At 42.5% G+C, this 22,380-nt stretch overlaps 2 protein-coding genes, 1 long non-coding RNA gene and 1 other non-coding gene across 4 annotated transcripts; 2 read left to right on the plus strand and 2 right to left on the minus strand.

Moving 5' to 3' along the window:
- Positions 1-1,948: 1,948 nt before the first annotated feature.
- On the minus strand, positions 1,949-5,441 carry rpl18a (ribosomal protein L18a). The gene is made up of 5 exons (XM_003448741.4): positions 5,296-5,441; positions 3,672-3,851; positions 3,459-3,588; positions 2,331-2,440; positions 1,949-2,098 (listed from the first exon to the last, which is right to left on the minus strand). The coding sequence occupies exons 1-5, from the start codon at positions 5,311-5,313 to the stop codon at positions 2,006-2,008; spliced, it is 531 nt and encodes a 176-aa protein (XP_003448789.1). The 5' UTR covers positions 5,314-5,441; the 3' UTR covers positions 1,949-2,005.
- On the minus strand, positions 3,925-4,056 carry LOC112842716 (small nucleolar RNA SNORA68). The gene has a single exon (XR_003214697.1). It is a non-coding gene; the product is annotated as a small nucleolar RNA SNORA68 (small nucleolar RNA).
- On the plus strand, positions 5,304-6,933 carry LOC112842598 (uncharacterized). Its single transcript, XR_003214435.1, has 3 exons — positions 5,304-5,439; positions 6,041-6,142; positions 6,285-6,933. It is a non-coding gene; the product is annotated as an uncharacterized LOC112842598 (long non-coding RNA).
- A 248-nt stretch (positions 6,934-7,181) lies between these two features.
- Positions 7,182-21,389, plus strand: xpot (exportin, tRNA (nuclear export receptor for tRNAs)). The gene is made up of 24 exons (XM_005475748.4): positions 7,182-7,333; positions 9,330-9,483; positions 10,240-10,322; positions 10,398-10,454; positions 10,544-10,613; positions 10,777-10,995; positions 11,248-11,432; positions 11,518-11,686; positions 12,179-12,415; positions 12,551-12,589; positions 12,673-12,735; positions 12,810-12,934; positions 13,012-13,156; positions 13,238-13,452; positions 14,493-14,562; positions 14,634-14,872; positions 14,961-15,246; positions 15,334-15,523; positions 15,838-15,954; positions 16,081-16,196; positions 16,275-16,322; positions 16,405-16,476; positions 16,807-16,863; positions 16,944-21,389. The coding sequence occupies exons 2-24, from the start codon at positions 9,397-9,399 to the stop codon at positions 16,968-16,970; spliced, it is 2,916 nt and encodes a 971-aa protein (XP_005475805.1). The 5' UTR covers positions 7,182-7,333; positions 9,330-9,396; the 3' UTR covers positions 16,971-21,389.
- The last annotated feature ends 991 nt before the right edge of the window (positions 21,390-22,380 follow it).

A 22,380-nucleotide genomic window follows, 5' to 3' on the forward strand; every position in this document is an offset into this window, starting at 1 on the left:
CTCTGGGAAGCTTTAACTGTGTGCAGTCGGAGCTCGAAGCCCTGAGAACTTAAACCAAACGGCCTTTTAAGCCCAACAATAAAATCCCTGCCATACAGACTAAGCTGCTTTGTGTGGTATTCATTTCTAGAGTTATAACCAGCTTCCTGTCACCAGTGCTGTGCAAGGAGCTGCTCACAAATAACGGAAAACACGCCGCCATCCTCCTGCTGTCCGCCTCCTTCTGCATCGCTAACGATTTTACATGTTCATGAAGGTGAAGTTTTCCAGCGCTATCTGAGGTCCTCTCTGCACATGCCCAGTTCACTCCTTTTCTGCAAGTCAGTCCACACTGAGGACGATTACAGCCGAGTCCAAACAACCGAAGCTGACCCACGTTCACACTGAGCCTCTCTACCACACACATTCTCACCCTTCACATTTCTGCAGGTCCCTTAGAGTCTCATCAAAAACTGTGAAGAAGTTCAATTTCAAGTTTCATAGAAATACAGAACCTTTGAAAACAGCACGACAGCACAAAGTGTTTAGGAAGTCTCTCCTTTTCATTCCTGTCAGGTTTCAGGGCCTCTCAGCTACGATCCACACTAGATGATCTCAAGTGCGGCCTGATGTCATCAAACTGCAAATTAGATCCAGCACGAAGATCTGAACAGGCCGAGCTCTGAATGTTTAGAGGTCGAGGTCAGCTGAGGAGGCGCAGCCTTCATCAGCACAAAAGTTAAACTAATCAATAATCAGTAGAGGTGGCAGCTTTGAAATCGCTGCTCAGCTACACTTCATGTCCTGGACAACACTGCCACCGTGTGGACAGACAGCATAAGAGCAGCAAGTTCACAATTACTCCTGGGGTCAAAGGTCAGAGATCAGGGATTTGTTGGTTCACATTACCTGAAGCTGCCTGTCAGCCTCAGCAGTTTCATCGCTTTTTGAGCCTTGACCAGTAGAAACTGTCAGCTGATCGGTGTTTGATCCCATTCATCAAAAACTAAAATGTGACCATCACAAACATCACGGTGATGTCATGTCTGGTGGGCTTAGAGAGAAGGTGGATAAAAGTGCTTCAGTTCATCATCTGAGAGAATGTCAAACAGGAAGAAGTCCCATTTTCTACATTTGTAAGACACCTTTAAAAGTTTAAAATCAAAATTGGATTCACGGTCCTCTGACACACAGTCAGACCATCCTTTATTTACAGTAACTTCAGTTTATCTGATGAAAGTTTTAGCTCCAGAATATGAATTTATGTAAAGTTTGCAGCCATGTTTAAAAAAAAAAATAAAAATAAAAATGAGGGTGGGTCGAAGTTGAGCTCTTTAGATCAGAGGTGTCATAAGACCCGGGGTCCAGAACCAGCCCACCAGATAGCTTTGGAAAATATGAAACAAATTTTTGGGCCTGCTAATAGACCACCCGCTCCCACCCCTCAACCATTCATACCACAATGAAGCAATTTATAAAAATAAAAACTTAATTACCCTATAAATATGGGACAGTCCAGTCTGTGAGCTAACAGCACTTTATTGGTCATTCTGCTGTTCAACTGCGCTTCATTTTTTATTCTTTAAACTCTGTAAGATCCAACCCATCAAAAAATTGCCAGAAAATTCAGATTTTTTGGAACCGAGAGGTTTAATAACCTTTATAACAATTGTTTGGCTACATCATGTTGTTTAAGATATATTTTATTAGATATTTTTTGTATCACATTTGATACAGTGGGTGTTTTTGGCAACTTTTTGTTAACAAGAATGTGAAATTTAGACCCCCAAAAAAGTTTTGTCCATAACATTTTGAAATTATGGCAAGTATTGATCATGTTGATGTCAGAAACTCATGTAGGAAATATGATACAAATAGCATAATACAGTTAATGTGATGTGAGGACTGAGCACCAGCAGCTCAGTGTTTGATGTTTGTGTGACAGTAAGATGGAGACAGAGACGAGGCGTCGGCTGTTCGGTCGATTCGTTTATTATTTCCCGCACAAAAACAAAAACAGCTGTTTTTAGTAGAAGGTGTTTGGTCTCTTGGTGGTGAAGCGGGGTTTGTGCTGGCGGCGCAGGACCCGGTGGGGCAGGGGGAACCTGATCTTGGAGTCCTGCAGGGAAACACAAAAGTCACACAATCAGACGTTAAAGCGCCAAACAAAGCCGCTAATGGTCATCTGTCGCCAGCTTCATGACCGCCAGGTTTAAAGATGGAGGCTCGAAACCTGGAAGAGGAATCTGGCCATTGGTGTGGCGGGTTTTCAAGCTGGAGCTGACGATGGTGGCAGCAGCCCAGAGAGAGTCCCGCCTCCTGATGAGGGGGGCAGAGAGAGGAAGACTTACGTGGAACTGCTTGATGGCGGGTCTGCGACACTTGTTGGCGGCGATCACCTGCACCTTCATGATCTGGATTGAGTGGGCACGGGCACGATGGCGAGCTCCCATGTCACGATCTGAAAGAGAGGTTAGGAGGCAGAGCTTAACAAACAGGAAGCAGCTGCTCTGTGCAGACGTCTGTTGATAAAACCGTTCACGCCCTGCATCGCAGTAAAAATTAAACCCTAAAACGCTCAGACGTCACCTGCTGCTCTTCGTTTCTACTAAGGTTCGATTTTTAGATTCAGATGTGAGCGAAATGCTCGCCTTCCTGCTCGTTAGAGATCATTGATCAGGCGCTGGCAGAAACAGCATCAGTGATGGAACAATAATAGTTCAGTAAATTTAGATGTTTAAATTAATCCTGTTAAATAATGATGACATTAATTCATCATTAAGCCTAAAACCTCCTTAGAGGCAGAAGTTACGTCCACGCTCAGGTATGTGACCACCAACTGTCAGCTCTGACCAAACACACCACAGCGCTGACACACACAGCTGGGATTAGCAGCTCAAACAAAAACCAGTGAACAGGCACTTCAGAGCGCTCGTCCAATGACATGTGAGCTCAGCTGGACCTTGGAGCCAGGAGCTCCTTAAAACCGTGGAGAATCTTCAGGAGCACGCTCAGATGCCTTGAAACTACAAAACAGAAATGATTCTGCAGATTTACTGTCCGAGGTTTCCATCGGGGCGTCCTTAGCAGAGAAATCCTCACGATGAAGAACAAGTCAGAAAAATTGAATCTGGCTGCACGCTGACCGCCGTTAATTTTACTGGCGAAAACATTTCAAAGTTTTCATCAGCAAACGTTTTTCCTGACAAAAACAACGATCAATATATCTGCCAGGAAAGCACAAAGCCAGCTCCCCATTTCTCATGAAAACACGACAAAAGGTCAAAATCTGAAATCATCTTTAATATTTTGCTGCTGTGAAAAACAGAATTCCTACTTTTGGGATTAACCGTAAACCAAGCAGATCCAAACCTGATTCTCACAGTGATCCAGGTAAACTCGTCTGATTTCTAAAAACAGTTTCTAACAACAGAGGCACCATTGAAGCGGCACCTCGTTGGCCCGCTGTTAGTACTCACAGCACTGAGTGACAGCTCCAGATGTGGTGAGGTCCCTGTACTCTCTGTACATGTTGTGGGTTCCGCTGCGGGAGTCGTAGCGCAGCCAGATGCCGAAGTTCTTCACCTTCAGAGGCGTCTTCTCGTTGACCTGACCAGAAAACACGACGAGCCATTAGACGCTGTCAGAGTCACTAACAAGAAAAAAGAAACGAGGGTTAAACAGAGACTCACCAGGCCGCAGTAGACGATCTCTCCAGATGCCTTCTTCATCTTCCTCAGCTGAGAGACAAAGTACCAGAAGCGAGATTTGGCCACGATGTGGTTCGGGGCGAAGATCCTCATCCGGTAGAGAGGGGGGGCGGGGTTCTTAGCCGAGGGCAGCAGACGCCCAATGACCTTATACTCCCTAAGCTGTGGGAAGAAAACGAAGATGTGTCACATGTAGGTAAAATGATCAAAGCAACAATAGCGAGACAACGTTAGGACATGTTGATCCCTGAATTCACTTTCAGAGGCACGACAGCAGCAGAGAAAGGCGACAAGGACCAAGTTCCTGTTCGCACGCCAGACAAAATCACGCCACTGACATGGCGTGACCTTTGGGTTTGGGTGCGTATGGACACATCACAAATAACACACAAGCTACAAATAACATTCTCACTTAAACATCACCAAAAACAAACTAATAATAAAATAACAGTTTCATTTTCTTACCGCAAACACTCAAACATGATTAAATTATCATTATCATTAAACTGACAGATAAGTCTCATCTGAGGTGTGTGTAGTGACATTTTGGGTAAAAAAAAACAAAACAAAACTTTAAAATGACTTCAGTTTTATTGATATCTTAAAGCTTTTTTTTAAACAATTATATTTTAAACTACAAATAACACAATCCTCTAAAAATTTTGTGTTTTTCTATTAAAAACAAGAATCCATAACGGTTTCCTTTTATCTTATATTTCCTCGGTGTTAGGTTAGGTTGGTTTTTTTTACTGTCAACATTAGAAATAATAAGAAGAAAGATTTCGGCTATCACCAGCACAGGTGTGCACACACCTGCCACTGAATTACTGAGTATCTGGAGAAAACCTTAAATTGCGCTTTTTTTAAAAGAGGTTCTGCAGCCGCTCCATTCAGTGCTTTCTATGTGGATTAAAGGCAGTTCATTGAGTCCGTGTTTCAGTTTGTGCTGCCAAGCCTTTGTGTCTGTTTCTGAATACTTTATATCAACTCCAGTTCGGGCCTACAGTGGAGAATAACTGCTGTGAGCTGGAGGGGTTTTTACGGTACTCAATCACTGACCGCACGGTGTGAAAAAGCAGCGATTCTACAAAAAAAAACTGTTTAAGCCCTTTAAAAAAAACCTCCATAAAGTCTCGATATTTATAAAACATTGATAAAAACTACAGTTCCTCCTAAAAAACCGGCTCACTATGCCTGGTTAAAAAGCACGCCGATAGCTCGGGTTAGAGATGAACTCACATTAGCTGCTAACGTTAGCTTCTACTAACGCAAATCAAGCTGCGCTGAAATTAAATCAGATTAAATAAGATCTGTGCTCCTGCTGGACCGCTGTCCGCACCTCAAACCGAGCTCATCTTCTCAGTGAAGCCGTGAGAGCTCGCACTCTCTCCGGCTGCAGCCCTCAGTTTGAGCCCAGTCCACATGGTGCTGACGCCATGTTGTAGACGCGAACGCACCGGGATGAAAAAACTAAAATTTCCGCTTTAAGTCGGACTTTATGGAAATAGCTCTGCACGAGCCTCTCGAACTAGACGTTATTTTATTAAATGTGCTGTTAGAAGCCGCGTGTGGAGAGTGAAAAAGTGTAAATTTAGGGTTTACGTACTGTGCCGGACGCCTTCATGGTGCCTCTCGCTCACTGCCACAGTAAAAGAGGAAGCAGCAGGGCGGAGCATGCGCACGTCAAATGGAGGGCGGAAGTTCCTCAGAGGTGCCGTCCGAGTGGAGTTCCCCCTAGAAACCCAAGAAGGTGAGTTATTGACCCACAATCTGTCAAACATCTGTCAAACAATCTGTGTTGGCGATGGTATGACTTCATTGTGAGGTTAAAATCTGTTTTTAATGAATATCTGACCGAGAGTCAAATACAACTCAGCAGCCCTGAGAGAAGGGTTAAATGGCAGGAAGCTCTGGACTGATTATAATACAAGTGATTTCTTTATTTTAAATATATCCTCTTTATAATCCTGCAGCGTTTTACCAGAATAATCATGAACACTGGGCATCAAACACACAGATGTATGTTTACATATATCTGTCTATATCTTAAGTAGACAGATATAGTCCTTATCCCTATATCCTTATAAGAAAGATCAGGCTTCCTGCTGTTTAATGAACAGCAGGACGAGTCTTCAGTCAGCACATCAAAGCACGGAGGAGAAAACAGGCTCGTGGTTCAATCCCCGTTTAGAAATACTGTTTTAAGACCACAAAAATGTTACAAAATAAAGAGTTTGACCAAGCTGGTTTTTCCACTGCAAGCAGGTGGAGCTGAAGAAAGAGGGCTCCACACTGATATGATCAATATGAGAGTCAATCGCTCATGATTATTGATTTATGATGTCACGCAGATTCTCTCTGCTCTGACTGGATGCCTGAGTGTGGGAGAATCAGCTGATCAGTACCTGTACCTGCTGAGCTGTCTGCTGTGTCCTGTCATGTGACCCTGCCAGGTAATTTTCTGCTTTCTGAGGGAGCACATCTGTTCCTTCAGATGTTTACCTGCTGTAAAGGTGTGATCTGAACTCTTAAATTCAAATTAAAGTGTGCACTCTTTCTTCCTGTGGCATGATTATTGTCATCACACGGTTACAGGTGTTCACATACTCATGGAATCTTTAACCTTGTATAACTATAAGAAGAAGAAGAAAAACAAGAAGAAGAATGTATTATCTTGGCAAATGTATTCTTTAGTGTCTTTGGACTTCATAAGAAACAGATCTAGTAATCATGGTCTATGTGCTTGCCCATAAAAGTTCATCTTTCCCATACTGAACCCATCTTGTGACTTTCATTGAAGAAAACAAACTAGATGTTAAGTCTGTGACCTCAGGAACAACACAAAGGGCCTACTGTGTTTCCTGTCCTGTTATTGTCACCTTTTAGCTTTTTGCATGTCTGATTTAAAATAAACAAAGCGGTCTTGATTCAACATCTCCATGTCAATGAATCTACTGATCTAATGAAGCAAAGGCTGTGTAAGACAGAGAGAACGACAGTTCCAGCTGAACTTTAACTTTTAACCTCAGACTTAAATCCAGCCAAAATTCAGCCTGAAGCTTCTCTGCAGTCTGACAGCTTCATTGAAAAAATATATAAATAAATAAAATAAAATAAATCAAGAAAAGATTGCACAAACAGAGGAATTAAAAATGCTAATGAAATGTTCAAAATTAGAGTTAGGGTTCACTTGTTGGATCACTTGTTTTTCTATTGTGAATCAGTTCACTCCTTTTGAATTGATGCGTGGAGCTGGCTACGGTCCAGGGGTATTCAGTTACCACATTTGACGGTAACTGTAGTTAAACTTGGGATGCTTGCTGATCATGATTTCCCTTTTTCTTCTTACGGTCTGTGCCTATACTCTCAGATTTTACATTGCCCTTTCTTTTTCTGTTTTTTTTTTTTTTATCTTGTAGTAATGCTCAAGCGTAACAACAACCGTTTGTTGTTGAGAAATAAAGTTCATTAAAAAAAAAAAAATTTGCACGTTTTGCTGACGCAGTGACGGCGGACCCTCTTCCGGGTCACGCGCGGTGAGCCGGAAGTGATCGTGCGCGGACACGCTGCGTGCAGTGGTACTCCCGGCGGCTCTGTGAGGCGCTGACGGAGAAGGACCACCGGAGGAGGACGGTTTCATTAAGGTATGATCTCCTTCTTCTTCTCCCCTCTGAGCTCTGGCTGTGAACTGCAAACGGGGCTGTGGCTTGCTGAGTTTTTTTGCGTGAGGCTTAAGTTGCTGTGGAGCTCGCGGAGCCGCGGGCAGGTAGCCTCACCGGGCCGTTATAAACCGGGGAAGAACCCCCTCGGCTCCATCCGCTGCCCCGCACCGTCACAGCCGATCTAATTAAACACCTTCGGGTGAAGTCGGCGGGGTTTGGTGGAGTTTCAACCCCGCGAGGAGCGCCCGCCGCCCGCCCGCGAGCTCAGCGGCTAGGAGGCTAGCTGGCGTTAGCAGCTAGTTTGTTCCGATGTGAAGGTGTTAGCTCGGAGCTAACTGACGAAGGTGGGCTTCATCCAGGAGCTGCGACATGGAGATATCCGCCTGGGGCTCAGGTGTTCGGTAGAGGTGAGACCGTGTGCTGTGGGTGGTGTTTTGGTGTAAACATGGAGGCTGGAGTATTGGCCCCGTGTTGCATCACCCTCGGTGTCCTTCGTCCACAAACGCCACCCGAGCTGTCACTGCGGGCAAGAGCACTGCCAGCTCACCTGGACTGACTATCAGCTGGACACCTATTTACCTGACAGTAGATTTACCTGTCATAGTACATAGCCAACGTAATTCAGTCTGTAATTTTGATTAAATCTGTTTTTATCAGAACGCTGGACAAATTCTCTAAATAGGGCCAAAAGTGAATGGAGTTTGGTGGAGAAATGCCCCTTTTCTACAACAGATTACCCATGTGTTATTACTGTACAGCAGTGTACACCTACTCGACCACGTACTTGGTTAATAAATAAAAAAAAAAAACTAAGCTAATAAGGTTAAGAAGAGCATCTAAACCTTTCTTTACTGAAATTTAATAAAAAGTGAATGGAGTTTGGTAGAGAGGCGCCCTGTTTATACAGCTGTGTTTATTCTTAATCAACCCACCCTTGGTCACATGCTTTAACTGAAACTACAACCTAGATCTGATGTGTTTATCATCACTACAGTGCAGAATCAAATTTCCACTAAATCTGATTAAAAGGGAATGGCCTTTGGAAAGAGCCATATCTCTGGAGCCTTTCTTTTTGAATTATTACTTTTATCTGACAACATCAGTCACATACTTTGAGCCTTTTATTCATTAAATTTGTATTTACAAACAGCAACAACAAGTCTTAAGTACACGAAGGAAAGAACAACGGACAAGATTAAGAAAAGGGATAGAAATAAGCAAGAAGAGGCAGAAAAGGGAGAGGAAGACTTTTTAAAAATGGAGGAATCAAGGGGAGAAGGAAGAAAGTAGGTTATGAATGAGGGAATATAACTAAAGTAGGTTGAAGGAAAGGAAGGACAAATTAAAAGAAATAAAACTTTAACGGCACTAGGATGGGAGCAAGAGATGAAAGAAGCAAAGTTTTTAACTAAATGTGATTTTGTTTTTGTTTTTTTAAATGGAGTTTGGTGAACACTGTTTTTCGCTACATGCCCATTTCGAAAATGGATTTCATCTGATTGTTTTAAGGAGACCACCAGAGAAATAAATCTACACTAAATGTGATCAAAAGTGAATGGAGTTTGGTTGAACAGTGGTTGTGTATGGAGCTTTTTCTCCATGAATTATTGCTCTTATGTGTCAGCACTGTTAACACCACACCCTACATGTTTATAACCTATAATTAGAACCAATTTAATTGTTTTTTTTTAAAGAATATAAAGAGAGATTCACTAAAATATAAATTCTGCCTTCAGTAAAGACAGAGTCTGTATGTTTTCCTGTGATTTCTGATTATTCACTAAAAATAAGTCTCTTGTGCTTCTTTATCTGTAACCTTAATAACTCAAAAGCTGATGTTTCTTTGGCTTCTGCTGAAAGAGTTTACCTGAACAAATGACACCTGAAACCTGTAACTGCCCTTAAATCATCTAATTAATCTGCTTTAATCTCACTAACCTGTGCTGTGTTGTGACAATTGTCTCTTTCCTTGCTGCAGATGAGAGAGTTCTGGCCGGCAGCAGCAGAGAGGAGTGAACTGGCCTTGGAGGAAAGCTAACCCACGAATGGCCTGCCAGTCTGTCGCTGCAGTCATGGACGAGCAGGCCCTGCTGGGGCTCAACCCGAACGCCGATGCCCGCTACAGGCAGAGGGTGAGGCACCACCACACACCGCCACTGATACCCCCCACCCACACACCCAAAACAGTCACAAAAATCAAGCAGGACGGGTTTACAGATGTATGAGTTCAAAATGGTTCAAAGACGACACGTCAGGAGCTTAAAAGTAGTAAATCTTACTCAATGTCACAGGTACTTTAACAGAAGTAACGCAGCAAAAATGGGGTTAGAGAACGAGGATGCTCTCCACCATGAATGCATCCGGCCATCCTGACAGATTATCTGCCACTTTCACTTCATCCTGTAGGTGTTTACAGGTCTTTTCTCACTGTGTTTGTGTTTGAGCTGGTACAAAACTGCATTCAGTCATACTTAAACACGCTGAAGACACTTCTGTTGCTCAGTTTCAAAGATGAGACACAAACCACATGGCGCAGAGCTTCCAGAAACACGACTTCTTAGTTAAAGACAGCGTTCAGGTGCTGAACTGGCCTGCTGAAAACATCTGGAGCTCCATCAGCATTTCTCCTGCTCAGTGAGTCTTTGAAAGGTGGTGATTAGTCAGCGTGTGTGGCCTCACTAAACAGAAGACAACAGGCAAACAAACAGAAATGTTTTAGCATCTATTCTGATGTTTGCTTACCTGTCAGGTTTATCAGCGTCCAATAGAAACAAGATAAGCAGAGCACACTCAGATCAAAACCTGACATCAGGTCAGAGCTGACAGAGCTGCTCAAGTAGAGACAGAGCTGGTGATGTCATTGATGTCGCCCCTCTGTGTATTTCCAGGCTATGGCTTACTTCGAGCAGCTGAAGGAGTCTCAGGACGCTTGGGAGGTTTGTGCTGAGGCTCTCGCCAAAGGGATTTACAGGTGAGTGCCCCGCCCACACACCACAGGTGTGTTAGAGTCGTACCTGCAGCTGTTAAATATATTTCTGTGTTTCAGTGATGACCACGTCAAATTCTTCTGCTTCCAAGTACTGGAGCATCAGATCAAGTTCAGGTGAGAAAGAAGCTTCTTCACACATGATCACATGATGAGTGTTACCTGCTGGAGCTGCTCTCACCTGTATATATATGTGTGTGTTACAGACATTGCAGTTTGAGTGCTGTTCAGCAGCAGCTCATCAGAGAGACTCTGATGAAGTGGCTCCAGTTTCAGGTATGTCACACCTGGTTCCACATTTAAAATAAAAAGAATAAAACTTTGTGCCAGTTTAAACATCACAGTAATTTTCACTGTTTTAGTGGTGCAGATTTGAGCCTCGCTCACATCTCCTCACAGACTCGCTGTCACGTCTTTCGTCTCTTCCTCTTCCCCGCAGCTGATGAACACTCAGCCCGAGAAGGCCTTCATCAGGAACAAGGCAGCACAGGTGTTCGCCCTCACCTTCGTCATGGAGTACCTGACTCTGTGGCCCAAGTTCTTCTTCGACATCCTGTCCCTGGTGGGTCTGAACCCCCACGGAGTCGACATCTACCTGAGGACACTGATGGCCATCGACGCCGAGGTGGTGGACAGAGACATCCTGCACACACCGGAGGTCAGAAAGCGGATCATGATGGGAAAACCTTTGGTGGTGTTTTATATTTGGTGCTGAGTTAGAGAAGGAGAACAGGCTGATGTGGGAGGAAGAAGCCTCTGCAGGAAAGGAAACCCACAGAGCTCTGGCCCACACGTTACTCACAAAAACAGACTGGTTTCTAAGGAAGGGCGGTCACATGACCCAACAGGAAATGTGTCATAGGAAGCGTTTGTAGCTTTGGTGATGATTTCGCTGCATGTATTCCTGCAGGAGACTCGCAGGAACACGCTGATCAAAGACAGCATGAGGGAGCAGTGCATCCCCAGCCTGGTGGAGTCCTGGTTCCAGATCCTGCAGACGTACCAGCAGTCCCACCCCGAGCTCACCTGTCAGTGCTTGGAGGTGGTTGGAGCCTACGTGTCCTGGATCGACCTCAACCTCATCGCCAATGACAGGTCAGAACGAACACGGGGAGAGGCATCGTGAGACATGATTTCTGAACCCATGGCCATCACGTCTCACCTGCTTTTGTGTTTTCAGGTTCGTGAACCTGCTGCTGAGCCAGATGTCCATGGAGGAGCTGAGGGAGGAGGCCTGCGACTGCCTGTTTGAAATCGTCAACAAAGGAATGGATCCAGTGGACAAAACCAAGCTGGTGGAGTCTCTGTGCCAAGTGCTACAGTCAGCAGGCTTCTTCAACGTGGAGCAGGTTAGAGTTACCATGGAAACAAGGAACACGCCCATCACAGCCTTAGAGGCTCACGAGGGTCCTGAAAATGTCTGACAGTGACTGAAAGCACCGTTCTGCTGTTATTATAAATATTTCCAGCTGTGACATAAACGTAAACATGAAACGTTTCGTCCATCCATCATCGTTTTTCACGGCCTGTCCAGAGCTAATCAAAAGACATCAAGTCAAGAATAGCTGCTGTAGATCATCATTTAACACAAGAATATTTTACTTAAAGGAAAAAAGCAGCCACACTGAGGTCTCAGTACAGTGTGTAAACAGTGTTTATGAAAGGAGGATTTGGTGTTTTTGATGTCACAGATGATCTCCCAGCTGGTTCATTAAACATGTATCAGTTTAGAAATTGATTTTGTTTTCTTAAGTGTTTAAGTTCGCAGCGTTGAACTGTTCCTGCAGAATCTGTTTCCTTTACAGCTTTGTGTTTATGTTTCCTCTTCCTGTCCCCTTTAGGAGGAGGATGTGGACTTCCTGGCCAAGTTCTCACGGCTGGTGAACGGCATGGGTCAGAGTCTGGTGCTGAGCTGGACCAAGCTGGCGAAAACCGGCAACGTGAAGGACGCAGCTGAGACGCTGCAGGCCGTGGAGGCCAAAGTGCCTCTGCTGCTGCAGCTGCTGGTGCACGAGGATGACGACATCTCGGCCAACATCGTCGGCTTCTGCTATGAGTACCTGCACGTCCTCAAACAGGTGAGGCTTCTGAGGCCCGGGCAGCTTTTCTAACTTTTAGGAACAAGTTTAAAAGTGAGAACATGTTAAAAATTAGGGACCTTCGGGTCTCACAGCAGTGGTTTAAAATGTTCTGAGATTGTTTTCTGTTCATAGCTTCCTCAGCTGACAGACCAGCAGAAAGCGAACATCGAGGTGAGTCTCTGAGCGCGCTCGGTGCATTCTCACGTCTTTATCTGAGGGTAAATCATTAAAAAGTTTTCTCGCTGTCACCACAGGCCATTATGCTCGCTGTAATGAAAAAACTGACGTACGATGACGAGTACAACTTTGAGAACGAGGTGAGTTTCTGTTTCTTCCTCTGTGAGGGCGGGGCAGAGCAGCAGGCGTTACATCTGCTGTGGTTGTTTCTCAGGGCGAGGACGAGGCCATGTTTGTGGAGTACAGGAAGCAGCTGAAGATGCTTTTGGATCGACTCGCTCAGGTTTCACCGGAGCTGCTGCTGGAAGCCGTCCGCCGTGTCTTCACCAACACGATGCAGTAAGAAATGTTTTGATTTGTTTAGAGAGGCGGGAAAAACGCAGCTGCCATGTTTCAGCTTTAATGTCTCCTCTCAGGAACTGGCAGACAGCACCCTTCATGGAGGTGGAGGTCGCCATCAGGCTGCTCTACATGCTGGGTGAGGCCTTACCGGCGGCGCATGGTGCCCACTTCTCTGGAGACACGGCCAAGACGAGCGCCCTGCAGGACATGATGAGGACGGTGAGTCACATGACCGCTCGGCTGTGGTTTGGCGTCTGTGCGGCAAAATTGTAAACACACGTTTCCTTTTTGAACCCTTAGCTGGTTTCCTGCGGTGTCAGCAGCTACCAGCACACCTCCGTCGCTCTGGAGTTCTTTGAAACGGTTGTGCGATACGACAAGTTCTTCATCGTGGAGCCGCAGCACATTCCTGGCGTGCTGATGGCGTTCCTGGACCAGCGAGGCTTGAGACACAACAGCCCGAAGGTCCGCAGCAGGGTGGCCTACCTGTTCTCCAGATTCATCAAAACCCTACAGTGAGTCCAGCTTCACTTGCTGCACAGCATCACACGTTTCAGGTTCCAACGGCAAGCCGTTGCCATTGGAAGCCATGTGATGCCATTGATGCGGCAACAGGCTTCACAAGTGTGCGCTACACCAAGAATAACTCCACCACAACAAAATGTGATGTTTATACAGAAAACAGCAAAACTACAACCTGAGAAAATATTGTTTCATAAACTCCTCGAGCTGTACCGGCTCATTTTTAACGTAATAAAACAAACTACAGCTGTCATTTCGTTCACAGTAGCCATGGAAACACAAACTGTTAGATCAGATTTGTGAGGTTCTTGTGGTTGTCAGCAGGTAGATTAACAGCAGTGGTGAGTCCAGCCGTGCTCACAAACATTTGGGATGAGTTTTATTGTCTTATGGACGTATGCCGAGGGTCTGGAGGGGGGCGCACTGAGCTTGTGCAAATTTTTGTATGTAAAACTACATGTCCAGCCACGTTTTTTTTTTAAAATAATTTATAATATTTAGTCCTTTGTAATCAGATGATTCTTTTTCTTTCTATATTACCACAAAGACAAAAAAAGACATGAAACGTGTGAGCAAGTTGCCCTCTGACCCCTAAACCTGTTCATAACTCAGGCTGGAGTCGGGTTTAATGGTTTATGATGATGATGTCGTTCTGTCGGCGTTATCGGGTTTTGACCTCCAGCTTTCACTGGTGCGGCTCTCAGCTGTTTACCCATTTATTAAGATTTCTAACCTCCGCTGTGGTCATGAGTAGAAAGAGTGATGCTAAGGAACTTAGCTTCAATCTGAAAGGCAGAGTGAGGTGGCTCTGACCAGGAGGCCACCTCGGTGAGGCGTTAAGGCCCCAGGGCGTCTGCTTAGGCTGCTCCATGACAGAAATATAGAATGAGATTCAATACAGTCGGATGTGAATCTAATGTAGTTAATGAATCCAGGAACGAAGAGTCTGATTTAAGAAAGAACATCCGAATGATTGAAAATATTCTCAGTTGACTTTAAAACCCAGTGTTTGTTTACCGCTCTCTGTTGGCAGTAAACACATGAATGCCTTCGTCGAGGACATCCTGACGAGGATCCAGGACCTGCTGGAGCTCACTCCACCTGTGAGTATCACAACACCGCCTCTGCTTGCTGTTTCCTCCTCCTATACTAACTCATACATTTCTCTGTCCAGGAAAACGGTTTCCCGGCGCTCCTGACCAGCGACGACCAGCTCTTTATGTTTGAGGCAGCCGGCATCCTCATCGTCAACAGCGAGAGCCCTGTGGAGAGGAAGCAGGCACTGATGAGGAGCCTGCTGACACCGCTGATGGACGCCTTCCGCCTGCTACTCGCCAAACTCCCCCAGGAGACTGAGGAGGAGCGTCAGACCGCCCTCGCCGACTGCCTGAGTCACGCCGTCGGCTTTGCCAGGTGAGAATCCATCAGCGATCTATTTATTTATTATTCTGTCCACCGCCACGGCGTGCTACTCACCTCACCACCGTCTGTGCCGTTTCAGCCGGACCAGCAAAGCGTTCAGCAACAAGCAGACAGTGAAGCAGTGTGGCTGCACCGAGGTGTACCGGGACTGCCTGCAGGCCTTCCTGCCTGCACTCAGCTGCCCCGTGCAACGGAGTGTGCTGCGCAGCTCCGTGCGCTCCTTCCTGCACCGCATGATCATCTGCATGGAGGAGGAGGTGCTGCCCTTCGTCCCCGCCGCCTCAGAGCACATGCTGAAGGACTGTGAGGCCAAAGACCTGCAGGAGTTTATTCCGCTCATCAGCCAGATCACCGCCAAGTTTAAGGTAAGCCGCCGCTGAACCAGCGCCAAACCCTCCTGCACGCTCTGACTCGCCATCCTTAACAAACTTCTCCTCCTGTTGCCACGGCAGCGGCAGGTGTCTCCCTTCCTGCAGCAGATCTTCATGCCCCTCGTCCTTGCCATCTTCGAGGTTCTGGCACGCCCGGCGGAAGAGAACGACCAGACAGCGGCACTGGAGAAGCAGATGCTGAGGAGGAGTTACTTCAGCTTCATCCAGACCATCGCAGGAAGTGGGATGAACGAGGTGATGGCCAATCAGGGTGAGCGCCACTCAGCATGACAAGAAACACGTAGACACAGAAGTAGGGTCTGAACCTCACAGGGGAGGGCTCATTCAGGGAAAGGAAGCATAGAAGGAATGATGGGAAAAGGAAGAAGAGAAAATGAATTAGGAACAGGAAGTACAAAGGAAGAAGGGGAAAGGAAGAAGGGAAGGAATGAAGGAAAAAAAGAGATGTTAGGGAGAAGGAAACAAATGAGGAAAGGAACCAAGAGGAGAAAACAGTCCAGAATATTTTTTTCTTATTATACTTAAAATGAAGGAACAGGCCAAAGTTAAATGTTTTGTTTCCAGGGGCGGAGAACATGGAGCGCATCGTGTTCACCATCATTCAGGGCGCTGTCGACTTCCCTGACCCCATCGCGCAGAAGACCTGCTTCATCATCCTCACCAAGCTGGTGGAGCTGTGGGGTGAGTCTGAAACATGACCTCGACAGGAAGTCGTTTCCTGTGAGCAGGAAGCTCTTTTTTTTTTTGTCACTCCCTGCTGGTCAATACAGGGTGTGAGCTTCACTCTGAGCTCTTCTTCTTCTGCAGGAGGTAAAGACGGCATAGTGGGCTTCCCCGACTTCATCTACAAACACATCGTCCCAGCCTGTTTTCTGGCTCCCCTCAAACCGACCTTTGACCTCTCAGATGCACAGACGGTCCTGGTGAGTTTCTTTAATTCCGCCTTTAATTAAAAAAATCTCGTTTTGGTGACGAGCCTCAACTTTTTTTCTTTTCCTCAGGTGCTGTCGGAGTGCGCTCTCACACTGAAGATGATTCATCTCAAACGGGTAAAAATGCGTTTTTGTGGTTGACTGAGCTTCGTTATGTGTCACCGCGCTTCCGCTTGAACATGTGCTGTCTTTGTTTCAGGGACTCGAATTCATCCACTTCCTGCAGCAGGAGTACCTGCCCTCGCTCCAGGTGGCCCCGGAAATTTCACAGGTCAGAAAAGCTTAAACCCTGCCATGACGTTCAAAAATACCTCGAGATGTGTTCCTTTATTTAATTATTTAATTTATCTTCAGTGTTTTATTTTTTATATGCTCAGTTTTATTCATTTCAAAGTGTTTCCTTATTTAAATATAATTAATAATTTTTTTCTTGCGTTTTTTTCGTCCTTTGGTAGTTTCTTGTTGGTATAGCTTTAGTAAATTTGAACCTGCTGACTCTCCGTACTTTGGACGAACTGTGGTTGAATGTTACCTAGTGTTGGACAGGTGGGTGTGTCAGAAAGCCTGTTAACAGTTCTTTGTCTTTTCTTTTATCCATCAGGAGCTCTGCCAGGTTCTCCAGCAGCCTGACGTCAAAGTCCTGAAAAACTACATTAAGGTACGAGTTGTTTTTCTTTCTTGGTTTACGGCCGAGTTCACCTGTTTTATTTCTACTGATGACCTTTTTTATGTCGACAGGCGTTCTTCCAGCGAGGAAAACTGTAGGGAAAAAAACTGGAAGTTCACTGGGACTGAAGGACTCTTCACAGGAAGTGGTCATACTGACACTCAACAATTGAAAAATACAGGACCTTAGCATAAGCGCTGCTCTTGCACTTAGAATTAAATGCATAACGAAGCCCAGCTTGTCTAAGTCGGGGACGCGGAGCGAAGCCTGGTGAAACCCCTCCCTCTGAGATCAGCTGCTGATGTGCAGGAGCGCCACGTCTGCTCAGAAACGTGGAGAACTTTGTGGACGCCATGAGGAAAGGGCTTTTTTTTTTTTCTTCTTTTTCTTTTTCAGGAGAGGACGCCTCTTGGGAAAAGATTGGGTAATTATCCTCAGTGACATTCTAGGTTAGAAGAATCGATAGCTTTACACTCACATTAGAGACCACATTTCAGAACAGGCTAGACTGAGTTTTCTAAGAAGGAAGAATAAAAAGGGCTGACGCATTATTCTTATTTAAAATGTGGCTTTTGTTTTGTTTTGTTTTTGGTTTTTTTAAACATGCTGAGGAGTGAACGGTTGGTTTTAGGTTTGAAGTGAAACGTTACAGCCCGACTCGATCTGCAGATCAAATATTATCTTGTTACCTGATCAGACAGAGATCCTCAGCGTGGATTTTAAAACCGAAGACGTGACGGAAATAGACACCACATTTTTGTTTGCTGGATGTGGCTGACTTTTTTTTTTTTTTTTTTAAATTTCAGATGGAAATGAAAATGTAATGGAGGAACAAAGTGTAAATAAGAGAATAAGATGTTAAAAATGTAAATAAAATTCCTAGGTTTAGTTTCTTTTTGGTTTTTAAATATTCATTCCCATCTGGAAACCATGTGCGGAGGCCCATTTATGCCAGGGGAAAAAAATGTAATGTAAAAGTTAAAATTTCCGATTTGTGGCATCAAAAGTTTAAACAAAAAATTAAATATTCGTTCTTAAAAAATTTTTTGTTTATAAATCGATTGAGTATTCATTTAAATTCACTTTCAGAATGAACATTTTTTTCCAGGTATTTTCTTATAAATGCAACTTGATGAGTATTAACACAATTTTGTATTTGTTTTTTGAATTATTTTTTTTTGTTCAACCTTATGGTGACTCAATGCGTAAAAATTTGGTTTCCATAATTTCATAAAAAAGTGAATATTTAAACTTACTATAAAACGTGACTTTAAAATAAAACTATAAATTTCACAGATGTAACTTTTACACAAAACATTTGACCCACACTATTAGTTTTACTGCTTCAATACAACAAATCATGTAAATTGAGTTAATCACTACATGGTTATATTTATTACTGTACTGACTCACATCTTTTAAAAAAAACATTTCGTTTGATAAATTTAAAAATTACAATTTGCAAAAGTTGCAAGTTATTCTGTTGTGACTTAAAAGCTTGCTGTGGCTTTTTGTTTGGTTTTTTCTCGACCTTAAAGTCACAGTTTTAGGTTGTTTGAAATTAAAAATTTAACAGGTGTGATCTGAAAGTAAACATAAATATGTTTATTATTACAAAAGTTTATCAGGTTATTAACTGCTTTGATGTATTTAGTCAAACATGAGTGACTTTTTTTGATTGAGTAATTAACATTTTTGATGCAGTTTCTCAATATTTTGAGGTTTGCTGTATTCAGTTAAGTTGTGAGTTTCTATGACTTTCATAGATTTTATATTATTCATATCATCAATTTATTAATTAAATATTTTGTTCTAGTATCTTATAGTTTAACGTTTGGCAATTGAAAAATGTTTTTTCAGGGGGCGGGCGGGGGCTCTGACTTATTCTGAGTATTTGTACTTTTGATGCCTCAAATCTCAAAATCTAAAACTTGAAAAAATAATCTGAATAATAATAATAAATGTAATCTAGCATTCAAATTGGTGTGATTTATTCAGTAAAACTGATTAACCAAACTTAAAATTTGAATCTGTTCTGTTCAATCTCTAATTTGGACAATTTTCATTCCTTTTTCTTGGCATATGAGGACTTCCGTAGAAATCTGAACTAAATCATGCGTATCTCCTGTAAAAACAGACCGTTGCTGTGTGCAGAAGCAGCTTGATTAATTTTATATTGCAGTGACAATTCAGGACGATTCATTATGCAACACTTTTACTGTGAAGGAGCTGCCAAACAGTTATAACTGTCCTGAAACAGCAACAATCTGTACAAATGCTCTTCACACCTCCAGATTTTGTGACGCCCTGTTCTTTGACTTGCCGTGCGTCTGCATTACAGGGAATATTTCCAATGTTTGAATAAGTCGGTGTGTTCATCGTAATTTGCTGTAATTTTCCTGAACCTTTGCCTTTGGACAACCTGCTGAGAAAGTGCCTGAAATTGTTGGTTCCAGTTAAAAGGGGACATCTTACACTCTCAAGAAATCCAGCGAAAACAAAAATCTGATGAACGATAGTAATTTTTTTTCTTTAAAGAAAAGGCTCAGTAATTTGCCCAAAAAGCGAATGTTTATTTGAGGAGTAACAGTTGTCAGCTGCGTATTAACATGGATTGAATTGGATGTACAGTTTGCCAATTAATGCTGCAGAACGGATTTGATGACAACAAAAATCTAATGAAATGTCATTAAATCATTGTTTACCTTTTCAGTTAACTGTAATACAGTTTTTTCTCCTCTGTGGTGAATTTAAAGATGCTATCTCTTCAACCAATATCTGATATTAATGCATATGAAATAAAAAGAAAAACATTTGCTTTATTAGACAAATACAGATATCGCATTCATAGTGAGCCTGAACTAAAATGTGAATATTTTCAGCTTTTTAAAAAAAAATCGTAAATAGTTTATTTTTGGCAGATGTGGGCTTCCATAGCCTAGCAAAGTGCTAGTGGTGTAAATACATGGTTTAACGCAGGGCAATTGGTTTCTGGCTCTCATATAATTCACCTCAGTTCTCTGATGATATGAAAGAACTCACTCAATGATGTTAGGTTAATAAAAACTGCCAAGCTTGGCACGCGAAAACACTTAGCCTCCTTAGCTACAAATATCTATGATTAGAAATTATTTTATTAGCATTTTGAACATTATGTCCCATTTATAAACTGACCAGAGTTTTGTTACTGCAACTTTAACCCAGCTTAGTATAAAAAGTTAAAGAGGCCTGTTACCTAATTAAAGGTAGATTTTAGTTTTATCTGGTTTAGCTAACAAGCTAATGCTAATTGCTGCTAAAACAAAGATCTCTCATTTCTATATTTTTATCAATTAAAAAAATCCATTTGTTATTGAAATTATTTACAGTAGTTATTAAATGTGTGGGTTTTTTGTTTTTGGTTTGTTTTTTGTTTTTGTCAGTGTATGCTAGGCTCATGGTTCCTCCCATTTCAATTTTCGCGTTATGTTAAGCTAGGCTAAAAGGATCTTTAGGGTACAGGGTTTTTGTTTAGTTTAGGTTTTTTTGGGGGGGGGGGTTACCTGTTTTTGAAAGGCTTAAAATCTTCAAATGTTTTATTCCTTATCAATAACAATGAAAATTAAACATAACCATGATGATGTTAGTATATCACAAAGATGGTCAAAGCTAAAACGACATAAAAAAACAACTTTACAGTGGCTGCTTATAGCCTTTGTAATGTTAGCTATGTTGACTGGTAGCTGTTTTGATGACACGCTGATTAGCAGTTTCTCTGATTTCGGTTCCCTTAATTTCAGTCTCTGTGCTAAACTAAACTAATTGCAGTTTGGATTGATACAGATTGTCCAGCCAACAAGATTGCACTGGATTTTCTCAATTCTATTTGCAGACTGTAAATTTCTTAGCAACATATGAAAGCCACATTCCGCCACTAAAAATTTTAAAAACATCCCAGCGTTGATACAAAAATGCACTCAAGTTGTCAGCTATAGAAATACAAAAACATTTATTAAATGTCAAGTTTTTGGGGGGGGGTTTTTGTTTGTTTTTTAGGTGACCTTTCTTTTAAAAGAATGTCTGTAGAGAAATTAAAACTTTCCTTCAGGGAGATGCTCAGCTGGATTTTACTCCAAGTCTGAGAGTTTACTGTTTAGCTTAGCATAGCATAAAGACTGTAAATGACTAGCTTAGCTCTGTCCAAAGTAAAAACTACACCTGATGAACACCTGTTTCTAATGACTGTAAATGAAAGACTGGAATTATTGCTTGTTTAACATCTGCCTTTCTGCAAATGCCGAACACTCAAAAAACACTCAGCTGTTACACTAACACCAGGATCTACACCTTGTAGTCTCTATAGAAAAATGTGCACCTCCACATATTGTTCATGCCCCATCAGTTTGAAGTGACTTTTTTTATACCATAGAAGTATTCACGCCGACACTAAAGGTCAGCTCTGCATCCAAATGTTTACTTTTCCTCCGTCAACCCACAAAAAAGCAGAATCAGGTTTTATTTAAAAAAAAAAAAAAAAATTAAAAAGGATTTAATGGATGTTTGAGTTTTCAGGTTATATTTTCCTGTAAGTGGTCCTGAGCAGACAGAGGAGAACTGAAAAATTGCCAAATAAATAAATTTTATTGATGGTGAAATGTGTTGACTTTTATTTTTGAACCTTCTGTTTGAATGTCTGTTAAAAAAATAAAGTGTTCACTAATCAGCCACCTCATCGTTTTTTTTTATTTATATATCTGGATAAAGATGCAGTAAAAGTGCAGAAACTGGCTTCTTTTTATATGATGTATGGAGGTATATTCATGCCACAATAGCTAAGCAAAGTTTACAACTAAGATGTACATTAACAATATTATTGACAAAGTGAAGTATTTGTAACATAAATTCACTCCAACATCCATGTGAATTATTTGGGGTCTTTAATTTGAAAGGATTTGCATTTCTTTTCATCATCTGCACAAAGGAAATATTGTGACATCCAGACTGTGTTATTACTAATATTAACAGCTCACATAAAAAAAAAAGTTTATTTCTGTAGTTTTTGAGCAGCTCAGTCCTTGATGATCATAAAGACTTAAATATGTTAGACAAGTTTGTAAACTTCAATTTATGTAAATGTTTGAAGGAAACTGCAAATATCATTCAGTAAAGTCAGTCTCAGGTTGTTCTGTAATAATGTTTTTATTTTAACCCTGTTGAATCACGCAAATATGATTTCCTTTAATTTTTTGTTTGCTGTCATAATGTGAGATCAGCGTGAGATTAAATCTCTGAGCCTACATGTGGGATTAGGAACAGTGACTTTGACTTTACCTCCTCTACGGAGGTCATGTGACTACGTTGATTTGGTTAACGTATCCGGAAATGTTCCCAGAGGTGGATCCTGAGATTTTCTTTCCCACTGTGAGATGTGATGGAATAAAATGAACATATGAGGAATTCATGAATTCTTTCAATTTTGTTTCTTAAGAAGCTAAACTCACAGTTTCGACATTTATGTCCTAAAACAGG

Source organism: Oreochromis niloticus, linkage group LG17, assembly GCF_001858045.2.
Source record: "Oreochromis niloticus isolate F11D_XX linkage group LG17, O_niloticus_UMD_NMBU, whole genome shotgun sequence".
In the NCBI taxonomy this organism is placed as follows: Eukaryota; Metazoa; Chordata; class Actinopteri; order Cichliformes; family Cichlidae; genus Oreochromis; species Oreochromis niloticus.